At 43.4% G+C, this 16,153-nt stretch overlaps 1 protein-coding gene across 2 annotated transcripts in view; it reads left to right on the top strand.

Moving 5' to 3' along the window:
- LOC311030477 (carbonic anhydrase-related protein 10-like) overlaps nucleotides 1-16,153 on the top strand; it is a 176,317-nt gene that overhangs the window by 60,629 nt on the left and 99,535 nt on the right. For both annotated transcript variants that reach the window (XR_014598987.1, XM_084036245.1), the window contains exons 6-8: nucleotides 483-555; nucleotides 9,129-9,283; nucleotides 10,926-11,100. Coding sequence is in view for 1 of the 2 variants with exons in the window: in XM_084036245.1 (XP_083892371.1) it covers nucleotides 483-555; nucleotides 9,129-9,283; nucleotides 10,926-11,100 (403 nt within the window). In the remaining variant the exon portion in view is untranslated. The remainder of the gene's footprint in view (nucleotides 1-482; nucleotides 556-9,128; nucleotides 9,284-10,925; nucleotides 11,101-16,153) is intronic.

Below are 16,153 nucleotides of genomic sequence, written 5' to 3'. Positions count from 1 at the left end.
ACACAGACGAACACACAGACTAATTGGGAAACAAGACACAGGTGGGCAGACATGAGGGCAGGCTGGAGGCTGGTTGGAGGGAGACAGATGGAAAAAGGGCCAGGCTGACGGGACTAATACCACACAGGGGACACATCGAAAAGGGGGCAAGGAAAGGAAGTCCAGCTAAGACGGGACACTAGGGACAGAAACTACAAAATAGCAAAACCCAAGATCTGACATCTGTCTCCAGAGCTGCGTCCTCTCTCTTCATGCTGACCTGTGACATCACTTTCCGACCCCACTGCTGTGTGATGTCACCCTAACAACTAACAGAAATCACAGTGACCACTGAAACTAGTCACATGACCTCTGAAAACAGTTCAATGTCCGTTCTACTATGGTCCTTAGGTCACTTTCTACATATCATTGCAGTGTGTGTGTGTGTGTGTGTGTGTGTGTGTGTGTGTGTTTAATCCCCCTCTCTCTTTGTCATTGCTCAGCTCTCTGAAAGCTCCAACGTCTTCCTCAACCGCATGCTCAATAGAGACACCATCACCAGAATCAACTACAAACGTAAGACACGATGTGTACGGGGTTTTATGTGGAGAGAAGGTGATTCTTTGAACATCCACAGGGCTTTATCTCTCCTGTAGTAAAATAACATCTTTAAATCTGCTGTATTCCACACATAATATGAGACGATTATACAAAAAGATTTTTCCTGCGCAGACCAGTGTAGGCTACCAGTTTGTCACTCCTTAGGCACTGTCCCTGACTTCCACCCACTGTTGAAGAGACGTGTCATCCAAGACAGCCCCTCCAACACCAAAGCCTTCAGCATTTCTGGACGGATCCCCAGGGCTTTGCCACTGAGGAGTTTTTTGACTACCTCAGTGACTTCCACCAGGGAAATTGATGATGATCCTCCATCAGCTTCCAACTCTACCTCTACAATAGAGGGTGTATCAGTCTGATTCAGTACACTCTTAGAAATAAGGGTTCCAATAGGGTTCTTCTACAAAGGCTGAGGTTCTACCTGGAACCATTTGCTTCTGAAAAACCCTTTCCCGAAGAAATGTTTTTTCAAGGGTTCTTGGTAACACTAATGGTTCCAGTAAGAACCATTTTGATCCAGAGAACTGTTTTTGGAAGAAAGAGTTCTTCAGGGATTGTTGAAAGCATGGGTATAAGATCCTGTGTCACCAGGGAACTTCCTGATAACACTTACCAATAACGGTGCAAAATACAATTCCTTGTGACTACTGATACAAATACTTTTCATATCCATTTTTTTTGTTTAATTGTTTTTTTCTTCTTCTCCAGATCCTGTTGATCAAACTGTAACATAATTGCCCATCTTGGGATTTGAACATCTGCAACCCAGTCTAAAGTCACTGGCAGGAGTGACTGAGCTAACCTGCTAGCTGGGTGGAGTCATCAGATCCACAATACTAGTCTATCACCTTACACATTCTGATCAGACATACAAATAATGGCAGTCGTATAACTGAAATGTTCTGTTACCAATTTATTTTCACAACCATTAATTATAAGAAAGCAAGATCTTCATCAGCAAATCTTGTTGACCCAGGGAACTGTGACTGGGATTTCAACCCCCACCCTCCAAATCTAAGTCTGTACCATTACCCACTGAGCTATCCAGCAGAATGTGTAGATCAGGGACTCCTCTGGATCGCCACACTCACCCCCACAGCCATGTTGACAGCTCCTTCATGTCAGTGGTCAGACAGAGGGAGCTGATCATGTGTCTGTTTAGCTCTGTCTGTACAATGTGTGACTTCTGCTTTTAGGTCACAGGTTCAATTCCCATGTTGACAGATATCATACCTTGGCAATGTCCCAATGGCAGTCTCAAAATGTGTGTGCGGAAATGCAGTTGTGCATTTGGAGGATGAAAGCACCAGTGTTATAAATGAAACCTGCAATCTTTAGGGTCCGGTCAGCTAAACTGCCAGGACACTATTGTAGGAATTCTTCTTTCGTCTTCTTCTTCTTCTTCTTCTTCTTCTTCTTCTTCTTCTTCTTCTTCTTCTGAGATCATACTTCCCATGGTTGAAAACTCACCAAACTTTACAGAAATGTCCGACCCCATGCCGGATTTACTCGACTCCAAGGACATGGAGGAGCATTCTTTAAATCTGCCTTGACAACTGCTGCCTCATTGATCATCCCTTGAGTCTATTTGAGAATTAGCTCAGTGAGTTAGGAGCTGGGGCTTGGTGCTAATTAACCTGGGTTCAAGCCCTGACAAAGGTGATGATGATAACCCATCAAAATGCCAGATGGTCTTTGTGAATGAGATTAAAGATGATAGATTAAACATCAGTTATTCACTTATGGAGCAAATTGAATCAATTAAAAATACAGATTACCAACATCTCCATGCTGTCTATATCCAATGTGTGTATTTTCAGATTTTTGTCTTGATAACTGATTTTTTTTTACAGTGGTTTCAAATCTGCCTGCACAACAGTGAATGGCTTACTCAATTTGTGAAGCCACTAATGTCAACTGTCTTGCCTTCCTATTCTCCTGTTTGTTGCTCAGAATTGCCTAAATTTTCCAAAAATAGCCCGGAAAAGAACTAGTAGGGGGAATTGAACCCTGGGTACCTACAGCAAGGATATAACCCCTCTTTCTGGGGCATCTAAGTGAGCTATACAACTCCCTGGACAAAGGCTTTCTCCAGGCTGATCTAGGGATACAGTTTGAAGTTATGAGTTCAAGGCCTGGTTGAAGCAGAGTGACCATGTTAATGCCTACTGAGGTGATATGTGGATTAGTGACAGACAATTTGAAAGATATTATTAACACTTATTCTCATGTATTTGTCTCCTCCACTTTGTAGAACCTCTCATGGAGGGTTCTGGATGGAACATTACACAAACAGTTCAAGGTATAAGACTTTATGTTGGGTTCTAGGTAGAACCCTCCAAAAGGGTTCCAGGTGGAACCTTTATAAAAGGTTCTACCTGGAGCCAAAAGGGTTCTCCTATGAGGACAAGCCGAAGAACCTTATATGGTTCTACTTAGCACTTTTATTTCTAAGAGTGTAGTTCCTCAAAGTGCTGCTTCCACCACCTGATAACCTCCTCAGTTGAGGTCAACAGTGTCCCATCCTTACTGTATACAGCTTGGATGGTTCCCCGTTTCCCTCTTCTGAGGTACTGGACGGTTTTCCAGAAGCACTTTGGTGCCAACCGAAAGTCCTTCTCCATGGCTACACTGAACTCCTCCCACACCTGCTGCTTTGCGTCCCTCACGGCAGAGGCTGCAGCCTTTCAGGCCTGTCGATACCTTGCAACCGCCTCCCCTGACCACCGGTGTCCACCATGGTGTTCAAGGGTTCAAGGTGCCCCTTGAGGCACCTAAGACCTTTAGACCACAGCTCACCGCCGCATCTTTGGCAATGGAAACTTTGAAAGACGCCCACTCAGGTTCGATGCCCCCAACCTCCACAGGGGTGCATGAAAAGCTCCGCCGGATGTGTGAGTTGAAGATCTCTCGGACAGGGGGCTCCTCCAGTCATTCCCAGTTCACCCACACTACTCGTTTGGGCTTACCAGGTCTGCCAAAAGCTTTCCCCCACCAGATGGTGATCATTTGATAGTGCCGCCCCTTTCTTCACCCGAGTGTCTAAAACATGTGGCCTCAGATCAGACAAAATTATCACAAAATCAATCATCAACCTTTGGCCTACACTCTTAGAAATAAAAGTGCTAAGTAGAACCATATAAGCTTCTTCGGCTTGTCCTCATAGGACAATCCTTTAAGTCCATCAGACAGCTGCAGTTAATTCAGAACGCTGCTGCTTGAGTCCTCACTAAGACCAAAAAAGTGGATCACATTACTCCGGTTCTCAGGTCTTTACACTGGCTTCCTGTCTGTCAAAGAATTGACTTTAAAATACTACTGCTGGTTTACAAAGCACTGAATGGTTTAGGACCAAAATACATTTCTGATCTTCTGCTTAGCTACGAACCATCCAGACCTCTCAGATCTTCTGGGACAGGTCTGCTGTGTGTCCCCAGAGTCAGAACCAAACATGGAGAGGCAGCCTTCAGTTTTTACGCACCACATATCTGGAACCAACTTCCAGAAAGCTGCAGGTCTGCTGCAAATCTCAGCTCTTTTAAACCAAGACTGAAGACTTATCTCTTTGCCGCTGCCTTTCAGTAATCAATACTGTTCTGTGAACTTCTTATGCTGCACTGTATTTTCTATTCCTTGATATTCTTGTTTTATATTTAATGATTTATTTTTATTTTATTTTATTATTATTACATTTTAAACTTTATTTTATTTTTGGCTGGTTTTAATGAGGGTTTTTCTATGCATTTGAATTTTGCCTTTATTTTCTTTTAATCCTTCTATTTCTTTTTCACTTTATTGTATGACATTTTATGATGTGAAGCACTTTGAGACTGCCTTGTGTATGAAATGTGCTATACAAATAAAGTTGCCTTGCCTTGCCTTGCCTTGCCTTTGGCTCCAGGTAGAACCTTTTATAAAGGTTCCACTTGGAACCCTTTTGGAGGGTTCTACCGAGAACCCCACATAAAGGGTTATACCTAGAACTGTGTGTGTAAGGTTCCACCCAGAAACCTCCATGAGAGGTTCTACAAAGAAACCATACTGGGGGTTCCACCAAGAACACTTTCATTTTTGCAAGGGTTTAATCTAGAACCCAACAGGGAGTTCCACCCAGAACCCCTCATTAGAGGTTCTACAAAGAACCCACGCAGGGAGTTCCACTAAGAACCCTTTCATATTTCAAGGGTTTCATTTAGAACCCACACAGGGAGTTCCACTAAGAACCCTTTCATTTTTCAAGGGTTTCATCTAGAACCCAGAAAAGGAGTTCCACTAACAACCCTTTCATATTTCAAGGGTTTCATCTAGAACCCACACAGGGAGTTCCACTAAGAACCCTTTCGTATTTCAAGGGTTTCGTCTAGAACCCACACAGGGAGTTCCACTAAGAACCCTTTCATATTTCAAGGGTTTCATCTAGAACCCACAAAAGGAGTTCCACCAAGAACCCTTTCATGTTTTAAGAGTTTTATCTAGAACCCACAAAAGGAGTTCCACCAAGAACCCTTTCATGTTTCAAGGGTTTCATCTAGACCTCACACAGGGGGTTCTAAAAACATCCCTTTTCAAAGGTTTTCACAAATAACCGTCTTGTCTTCTGAGGGTTCTATAAAGAACCATATTGTATTCTACAGATCAGTTTAGTTCATATTATATTGTGGTCATTTATCATGTTGACATTGAACAAACATTCAAAACATTTTAATGAGAAAAACATTTATTTAAAGATATTCCAACAGAACAGGCTGTGTAGGTCCCAGGGGAGAACAGGTCAAAAGTCAGCATAGGTCCAGTGGAATCAGCAACATGACAGGCCAGACACATCATGCTGTCCTCAGTCGTGGATTTGTGTAATCTCCAGCAACGGTGACATGGCAGAAAGGGGAGACAAAAAAGAGTTTGAGTTCCATCAATCCAAGGTGCATTTACTGCGCCTTATTGTAAGTTATCTACAAACAATAAAATAATGCATGGTCCAATGAAAGGAATCAGAGTACATACTGTACGTACTAATTGTGACAGTGGAACAGAATCATGAGAAAGTGAGGGAAAGTTTTCACATTGATTTAAATAATGTTAAAATACTTTTCAGTGTTATGTAACAAATACTCAAAATGTTACGTATTGTAACAATAATGGAAATCTCAGCAAAACCCTCTTTTTCAAGCCAATGGCACACTTCGGCTTTCGTCCAAGCTGTGCAAGTCATTTCTACAAGAAAACAAACAAACAAGCAAACGGACAAAACATAACAAGAAACAAATGCTTAGTCCACCTTTCACCATAAAAGTCCTCAGCTAGGGTCGAGCATGCTGAAATAAGATATTATATTTAGCTCACCTTGATTCTCTGAAGTTTCTTCTGTTCTCTCTCTTCTGTTCTTCTTTGTTCTGTTCTGTTCACAGTAATCACTATTGGTATGTCACACCTGGTTTGTAGAGGGTGAAGACCAGACTATATGGTGCAATCATGGGGCAACCAGCTCTTAACTCACACATGACAGCCACCATGGGGCCAGCTCCCAGGCCCAACACACCAAACCTCTCCCTTTCCCCTGGGAGATCAAGGTTCAATTCCTGGCATCAACAAACCCTGATGCGGTAGCCCCAAAGTCAGCGTTACAATATGATTTTTTCATCAGTTAAGGCTTGGCCTCTGACATCAAAGACCTTCCTTTATCACTGAACTTATCTGCAGCTTCACAACTTGACTAAGCCAGTCAGCAGGGTACAGCAGCCATGGGATAAGGCTGATCATGGAAAAGTATGAGGAGCAGACAAATACATGCGTAAAATTGTCTGTAAAATAAGTGTTTCATATTTTACAAATTGTCTGTCACTAATCCACACATCACCTCAGTAGGCATTAACATGGTCACTCTGCATCAACCAGGCCTTGAACTCACAACTTCAAACTGTATCTCCAGATCAAGTGACTTGTAACAAACTTTCAAAAGCCTTTGTTCAGTGAGTAGTATAGCTCACTTAGATGCCCCAGAAAGAGGGGTTATTTCCTTGCTGTAGGAACCCAGGGTTCAATTCCTCTAGCTATGTTTTTGCTGTGCGTCATTTCCTCCTGAAGAAGGGAGTAGTATAACTAAACTTTAAAAAATAAACACAATTATAGCTGCTGCGCTGCGATGGATCAGGTCCGGGCTATTTTTGGCAAATTTAGGCAATTCTGAGCAACAAACAGGAGAATAGGAAGGCAAGACAGTTGACATTGTAATGTTCATTTTGTACCAGTTGAGGCTGAAATCCACAATTTCTGGAACCAAAGACCATTGTCTATCACACTGAGCTAACTGGCAAGTGGCAACTCAATTGTGGCTTCACAAATTGAGTAAGCCATTCACTGTCGCGCAGGCAGATTTGAAACCACTTTAAAAAAAAAATCTGTTTTTGAGGTAAAATTGTTATGTTTTTGTCAAACATCATCTACCATGACTCTAAAATTTGGTACATTTGTTTCACAAAGACTACCAGGTTTTTTGATGTATTACCATTATCACCCTTGCTGGGGCTTGAACCTGCATTGTCTGGCACCAAGAACCTAGCCAACGGAGCTAGTGCAATCAGCAAGGTATGATATCTCTCAACATGGGAATTGAACCTGAGACCTAAAAGCAGAATTCACACATTGTACAGACAGAGCTAAACAGACACATGATCAGCTCCCTCTGTCTGACCACTGACATGAAGGACAACCTGGCTGTGTGAGTGAGTGTGGCGAGTCAGAGGAGTCCCTGATCTGCACCTTCTGTTGGATAGCTCAGTGGGTAATGGTACAGACTTTAGATTTGGAGGGTGGGGGTTAAAATCCCAGTCACAGCTAATCTTTGCCTGGGTCAACAAGATTTGCTGATGAAGTTCTTGCTTTGTTATCATTAATGGTTGTGAAAATAAATTGGTAACAGACTATTTCAGTTATACGACTGCCATTATTTGTATGTCTGATCGGAAGGTGTAAGGTAATAGACTAGTATGGTGGACCTGATGACTTACTGCAGCTAGCAGGTTAGCTCAGTCACTACTGCCAGTGACTTTAGACTGGGTGGCAGGTGTTCAAATCCCAAGATGGGCAATTATGTTACAGTTTGATCAACAGGATCTGGAGAAGAAGAAAAAAACAAATTAAACCAAAAATGGATATGAAAAGTATTTGTATCAATAGTCACAAGGAGTTGTATTTTGCACCATTATTGGTAAGTGTTATCAGGAAGTATTCCCTGGTGACAAAGGATCTTATACCCATGCTTTCAACAATCCCTGAAGGACTCTTTCTTCCAAAAACGTTTCTCTGGATCAAAATAGTTCTTACTGTAACCATTAGTGTTACCAAGAACCCTTGAAAAACCCTTTATTCGGGAAAGGGGTTTTAAAGGGTTCTCTGGATCAAAATGGTTCTTACTGGAACCATTAGTGTTACCAAGAACCCTTTCAAACCCTTTATTCAGGAAAGGGGTTTTAAAGGGTTCTCTGGATCAAAATGGTTCTTACTGGAACCATTAGTGTTACCAAGAACCCTTGAAAAACCCTTTATTCGGGAAAGGGGTTTTAAAGGGTTCTCTGGATCAAAATGGTTCTTACTGGAACAGTTAGTGTTACCAAGAACCCTTAAAAAACCCTTTCTTCGGGAAAGAGTTTTTCAGAAGCAAATGGTTCCAGGTAGAACCTCAGCCCTTGTAGAAGAACCCTATTGGAACCCTTATTTCTAAGAGTGTAGGGTGCTCTGATACCACGTACACTTATGAGCATCCTTATGTTCAAACATGGTGTTCATTATGGAGAGTCCATGACTAGCACAGGTGCTAGCTGCTCCAGGTGTCTCCATCATTGCCCATGTGCGCGTTGAAGTCTCCCAGTGTGGCCACGTTTTAGTAAATTTGTTCCCACGTTTTAATCAATTTGTGGCCATGAAATAAGTTAAGGCGCACTTAGGGCACATGATTGCCGCCCCTCCCCTCTCAAAAACCAGCTTGCACTCACACTGCTCTCGGCCTGATTGCATCTTGTACATACGTCGTAATGCAACACACACATGGCTTGATGCTGTTTTCCAGAAGCGCCGTCTCAAAGTCATCACAATAGAGAGCAACACATGACTTAAACTTTAGTGACAAGTCACATCTGTACATATTTCTAGTCAACACTCGGCCTAAATCAGAGCATGTGAGTGCGAGCGGACTCTGGACAGAGCGCAGAGCAAGATTTTTACTATAAAAGTACTGGTCCAGTTCTGCTCCGGTATCGCTCAATGTAGTAAAACGTGGCCTCAATATATTTTATTTTCTCAGGATCGCCTCCCCTTATCTTTGTACAAAAATTTGAATCTAAACATTTTTGAAGAAAATGCTGCATCTGTTGCATTTATTGACACAAAACTCAACTTGATGATGTTTAATTTGAATTTGAGAGAGGTTTTGACAAATATAGTTTTCCAGTGTAACAGATTGATTCAGTCATTCCTTTGTAATCACCTCTCTCGCTCTCTCTCTGTCTCTCTCTCTCTCCCTCTTTCTCTCTCTCTAGATGATGCATTCCTATTGATGGGTATGAGCATAGCCGACCTTTACCCCGACACCACACGTTACATCACCTACGAGGGCTCTCTCACCGTCCCTCCCTGCTATGAGACGTCCACGTGGATCCTCATCAACAAGCCCATCTACGTGACTCAGATGCAGGTGTGATCAGTGAACGGGTTCTCTTGTCGGCCAAAATGGGATGTCTAATTCCCTTCCCGACACAGAGAGCAGACTTTGTCACCTGTAACCCAAAGTTTCTACATTTTCATACACACAGTTTAAATTGCACCTGGTTTTGTCTCTTAAGTAGTCTCCGGTCTAACATGAGTGGAATAGATTCAGTAGGTGATGTAAAAGACTGCATCATCTGCATCATGTCTCAGTCGTGGACAGATCAGATTCAAACCTAGCCCCTTCACATCAGGAAGCTACAACTCAAGGCAGCACTCACCTGCATACACCGATGTCATCACCTCCCACATACCATCTGCCATTTACTCTCACTTTATTCACCCCCGCTCTCACTCACCCCTCCTTTTATCTCACCCCTCTCTCATCCGCTTCTCCACTCTCTGTTTAACCCCTCATTTCTTTTTGAAGCAGCTTTTTCCTTCATCACCCTCTTGACCTTCTACCCTTCCTCCCTTTCTTATCTCTTCATTGCTCTCCTCTCCTCTCCACTCTCATCCCTCCTTCTACACCAACTCTAGTGATATATGCAGGTTTTCATTTGTGAAGGGGGAACTCCACTGATTGTGCAGGTGCCTGTTATTCCCTAACGTGGATGTATTAGGGTTATTTCAGTCTCATAAATGTTGCTCACTGGGTGAATATAATGGAAAAGCCTTCACAGCTTTCTCTTGCTTCCTCGGACTATCCAACTCGTCTCCTTCAGCCAAGCCTCTGAGAGCATGCAGACTGTCATCTGTCTGGACTGACTCAAATAAATAATGAAATCACTTACCCTATGTTATTGCAGGGATTCTCAAACTTGTTTGGGCCAGGGACCCCTTACAGGGGAGAACATTTTCCACGGACCCCCTCATAATCGTTTCACAGATTAAGCATATGCTTACTACCAGTTGTACTCTTAAACGCCATTGGAACTATTTGTATTCTAAAATGTTTCAATCTAGAGATGAATGAAAGTGATAAACAGAAACATATTTCAATTAGATCATGTTAATACCACTTCTATACTTTTAAACAGAGGCTCATTCTATTCAGATTACATTTGGACTCAACTGCTGGTACACCATTTCAAAAAACACTAAGACAAATGGCCAGGTTTTGTGGTCCCGGTAGTCCAAAAACACGAAGAGAGAGACGCTCCTCTATCCGTGATGGAGAGGACAGAGCCGGATAAAAACTTTGTGAATAGGCCCTGGCATGGAGCTCCAGGGGGACAGCGGGTCCTGCACGCTCCTGTATCCAGGATGGAGGCGTGAAAGGGCGGATGAAAAAGCTTTGCAAAAGTCGCCCAATTGTTAAAAACAGCACAATTTTATAATTTATAGCAAATTTGCCCCGGACCCACTAATCACTATTGTATCACAAACTAGCATCGTGCTTTGCCTTTATTATCTATTTTATCTATTCTCTATTTATCTATTATCTATCTATTATTATTATTTCACTATAAACACCAATCACAGCTTTTTCCGATGAGCTGGAGGTCAGAGAGGAGGACGATCCATCCATGCAAGTCACATTCAGTGTCCGTCCGGCAGTCAGTGTCGACTGACTCGCTCCTCTGTAGAACAACTGATAAAACATTCACCGCCCTGCGTTTCCTCCACAGATGCACTCGCTGCGCCTCCTCAGCCAGAACGAGCCCTACAAGATCTTCCTGAGCATGAGCGACAACACCCGGCCCACGCAGCCTCTGCTGCAGCGCTGCATCCGGACAAACATCAACTTCAGCAAGGCGGGCAGAGACTGCCCCAATAACCGCGCCCTCCGCCCACAGTACAGAGGTAATACACAAGATTCACTTCTGCCAGGAGTGACTGCCAAGTAGGATTTTTTTTACATCTACAGCTAATTATGGCAGCTTTTACTTGTTTCTTTTACAGATCAGCCAGTTTTATTTCAGTTAAAAGCAGCACAAACCATAACCTCGCCAAAACCTGAGTAAAACCATAAAAGTTTTGCCATAACATGCACTTGTCAGTAATGATGACATCAAGGTAAGTAGGTCCTCCCCTTGTCCCTAAAGATACAACCCACTGTGTTTATTGAATTTTGTATGTGTTTCGACCACAGCTTGTTTGGTCATATTGCTTTCTGAATATGTTCATATCAACATCGAATGTTGACAAAAGCAGTCCAAATTCCATCTACCAGCCCGACTTGATCAAAAGTAGCCATAAACCAGCCCAGTCTGGAAACACTGAAACCCAGTCATGTTTCTATCTCATTTACATTTTGAACAAAAACTCAACCGGAACGCCACAAGACTAGGTCAGGTTTGTCTGAGACGATCAGCGCCCGCCACGGAAAACCAAATCGACCTAGCAAGAGGAGAACCAAGATGGAAGCTAAGCTAACCCAGCTAGGACCAAAGGCGACTCCACAACCCATGGTTGGGAGGGCGGGGACTGTAGTCCCACGTCTTCACAGAGACCTGGTTCCATCGTGGATTCATCAGCATTAAGCTGCAGCTGACTGAAGGATAGAGCAAAAGGACTCTGTGGACTCTGTGTTCACATCGACGATGCTTGGTATTTAAAGCAGGCCGCAACCTTCTAAAAAGTTCCTTGAACTAAAACAAAAAAAACGTACCTACTTCCCCACTGATTTATTATCTCAGTAAGCATTGTAAACATGAGTTTATGGTCTCAATCTCTAGTTTCAAGTCTTCATGTGTTAATTTAGTACATTATGGTCCATTTTGAGTCCAACAGACCAGAAAGCAGGGGATGCTTTAGGGGCGGGGTTACCTGCTGATCGGTCGCTACCACGCTACCAATGCAGTTAACTACTAAGATGACTTTAACACTTAGATGTAAAGTTGACCTTGAATTATGAAGCTAACTGTTGGCAGCTTCACAACAGAATCCAGATGGATCCAGATCCAGTAAGGCTTGTGTTCCTCAGATCCATCCTTCACTGGTTGTAAAAATTCCAAGCTGGCGATGACCAACACACCAACTTTTAGGCTTTAAAGCCGTAGTCCACAAACCAACGGGTGACGCCACCATGACGACGTCCACTTCTTACAGTCTATTATTCACACACAGTCAAAGCTGATGGCCAATGTTTCCTTGATGTTTGATGTCAACCATGTTTTCTGCAGATATGATCTGCTGCCCTTTACATTTTTTCTGAAAGTCAAAACTAAAATGCACCACAGGAATGTAATTATTTTGTGTATTAAATTGGCTACAACCGCATTTTGTTTTTCATCACCGTGTTGCTGATATCTGATTATTGCATGCAGTTTGGTGCCATCAGTGTCTGGTCAGCTCATTCATTTCAAAGAGATAATGTGGTCTTTGATATGATTTCATTCACAGGGGGATAATTTGTCAAAAACACATGTGTTGCAAATGTCCCAGCGCTATGTGGTGCTAGCGAACACACACACTAGTTCTGTGTCATGTTGCTGTACATCATGTATAGATCATTTTTGTCTGGACTCTGGACTCGACCGTGCGAAATCAGCATCGGAGCCGTACAGGTTTTTCCAGTTTAATTGAATTACATTAAGTAGGTTTGGCATTTCCAACAGCAGCCAGTCAAGTCACATAAATATTTAAATGGGAGTACATTATTAGTCGTCAAGAGGGTAATATTGACTGTATTTAATACTGTTATACTATTTTTAGGGTAATTGAGATTATGATTACAGACATGTCTGTAACATAAAAGTGAAAATAGTGAATGCTGTTTCATCAGAAAATGTGTCATATTTGATTTAACGGTCAAAAATAATTTTTCAAAGTACTGACTTGAAAAAGGCCTCCTGGTGTATCAAGCGCACAAACACAATGTGCAGCACATAACGAGAACTCTGTGTGCATTCTGTCCTTTTTTAAACGTACATGAGCTGAAAGCGTTCTCTCTGGGTGCTCCGGCTTCCTCCCACAGTCCAAAGACATGCAGGATGGGGATAGGTTCATTGGTGACTCTAAATGTCCCGTAGGTGTGAATGTGAGCGTGAATGGTTGTTTGTCTCTACATGTCGGCCCTGTGATAGACTGGTTACCTGTCTGTCTCTACATGTCGGCCCTGTGATAGACTGGTTACCTGTCTGTCTCTACATGTCGGCCCTGTGATAGACTGGTTACCTGTCTGTCTCTACATGTCGGCCCTGTGATAGACTGGTTACCTGTCTGTCTCTACATGTCGGCCCTGTGATAGACTGGTTACCTGTCTGTCTCTACATGTCGGCCCTGTGATAGACTGGTTACCTGTCCAGGGTGTACCCTGCCTTCGCCCAATGACAGCTGGGATCGGCTCCAGCCCCCCCGTGACCCTGAATACAGGATAAGCGGTAGACAATGGATGGATGGATGGATGAGCTGAAAGCACACACCGGTGCCAATGTGAACTACATTATCCCTAGGGGCCAAAGGCCTTGGTGAGCAGAAACGTTTTGAGCGCTGCTTTGAATGTGACCAGGGTGGCGGTGATGTGACCAGGGTGGGGGCGTTTTGGATGTCTGTGCTTCACACCAGAATCCAGATCCCCGGCAGCAGCAGGGAAAGATATTAATGTTTTACCTTAAGAGGTCTGAATCTGCAGGTTTAAGTACAGAGATGATCATTAGAGCTGCCTCGGGCTGGAGGAGGGCTGACTCTTTGTCAGCAGTGTCTTGAGAGTATGAAAATAGAGGAGGAAACAGAGAGGCGGGTGGAGATGTAATAATGTATATGTGTGGCAGTGCATTGTGTTTGTGTGTATACAGTGTTACATGGAGCGTGGTCGTCCTTGTCTCCTCACAGCGGCTCTGAATATCTTTGTAATCGATCCGGTGGAGCTGGGCATGCTCTCAACATCAAATAGACTCCTGGGCCTCTGCTTCCCTTTGATAAGAGTGTGTTACGTTCCAGAGCCACGGAGGTTTGACAGAGCAACAGTGTTAGACTATAAAACCACGACAAAACACAGGCATTGGCTTTTCTCTCTCTCAGTGTGCTTTTATATGGTCCAACGGCGCTCCTACAGGCTGTTCAGATTCAGCTCCTGTTGTTAAGTAACGAAGGGAGTCACTTGCGTTGCGTTTCATTTTTAATGACAATGTGCCGGGTACGGTTTGTGTTAGCGTGTATGTGTGTGCTAACCACTTCACATCGGACTGCTTCAGTAACGAGGGTCAGTACAAAGCTGGCTTTGCCTCGACACTGACCCTCGTAAAAGGATCTGTCCCAACCATACGGGACCCAGCAACTTCACCTATGCCACATAGGCGAGCCATAGCCATACATCCACCTAAACATTGGCGCATGCTACCGCTAGCGTAAGCGGCATCGTCTCTCTCCAAGTAGGCGATGACAGATGGAGCTCATTAGTCGTCGTAGTTGTCGCTCGTAGTTGTCGCCATCTTGGATTTTTATCAACCATTGAAGTAAGTGACCATATTTGGAATGTAGAGGAGCGACGGGTGGATCTACAGCGGCACCCCGAGCAGCAACCTTACTGGATCTGGATCCATCTGGATTCTGGTGTGAAGCTGCTAACAAAGTTAGCTTCATCATTCAAGGTCAACTTTACAGAAAATGTTTTCTTCATTGTTTTATTTATTTATATTTATTTATGATGACACAAAGCCAATCAGTGTTGAGATTCTCATTAGGTTTTCACTCGTCAGGGAATCAGTAATGGAAACAAAATGTATCATAGTGGTCTGTGGTCTCCTGGAGCTCTACGATAGAATCTTACGTTTCGTACAGGGACCGAACCAAACTGAGGACAAACAACAAGGTCACTGCTGTATTTATGCCGAGACAATGTTATTTTAAGTGTTGATGGAGAAGCTACAGTGTTAGCATAGCCTAGCTCTGAACAATCCAAATTCAGAAAATCCATCCATTTATCCATCCATTGTTTGCCGCTTATCCTGTATTCAGGGTTGCGGGGGGCTGGAGCCGATCCCAGCTGTCACTGGGCGAAGGCAAATTCAGAAAATAAGCATTTTAAAAGTTATTTGCCTATCGTTGTGAAGACAGACCTAATATAGCATGATGTCCGAATTTTTCCCAATTGTCGTCATTATGGAGTTACTTTGGCATCATTTTTATCCGTTTATTGCAATTAAATCATAACAAAGGTGTTTCATTTCGGCGCATACCAAAGTAGTAAACCAGTCGATATGTGTCTTGCTGAATTCAATTCACCGAGCACCTCCGGATGATGTTATGAACCCAGACGGGACGGCGGGTGATTAGCCCATGTCCTGGGACAACGTGTATAAAGCAGTAATAGTGGTTAATTCAGCCATGTCATGAAGTTAAACCCTGACATGAATAAATACAACTGATCCAGCAGCCAAACTTTTACACGCCTTAATCTTCGTAGCTAATTACATGGGTAGCGTGTAAACTCATGTTTACAATGTTACAGAGAAACATTTAACAACTTAATTCTTCATCAGCTCTGTTGCCCGAGACCCTCATCCATGCTCTTGTCATCCACCACCAGACTGGACTACTGTAATGGAGTCCTGTTCGGGGTTTCTAGTAAAACTCTGGACATGCTGCAATATGTCCAGAACACCCACACCAAGCCCTGGCAGCACATCACCCCAACACTCATCGACCTCCACTGACTCCCAGTTAAGTCCCGCATAACTTACAAAAACCTCCTCCTGACCAACGAATGTCTCCACACCCTTGCCCCCCAGTACTTATCCGACCTCTTCCACCAACATACCCTGTCCCTGAACCTGTGGTTATCTGACTCAGGTCTGCTCTCCACCCCACTCCAAACTGCGAACCTTCGGGGACAGAGCCTTCAGCGTGGCAGCCTCCACGCTCTGGAACTCCCTGGATTTTTATCAACCAGTAAAGGAAGGGACCATATTTG

This window comes from Eutrigla gurnardus, assembly GCF_963514095.1.
Source record: "Eutrigla gurnardus genome assembly, chromosome: 20".
NCBI classification, from domain to species: Eukaryota; Metazoa; Chordata; class Actinopteri; order Perciformes; family Triglidae; genus Eutrigla; species Eutrigla gurnardus.
The sequence above is the reverse complement of the archived record's forward strand: the minus strand, read 5'-3'. Positions and strand labels throughout refer to the sequence as shown.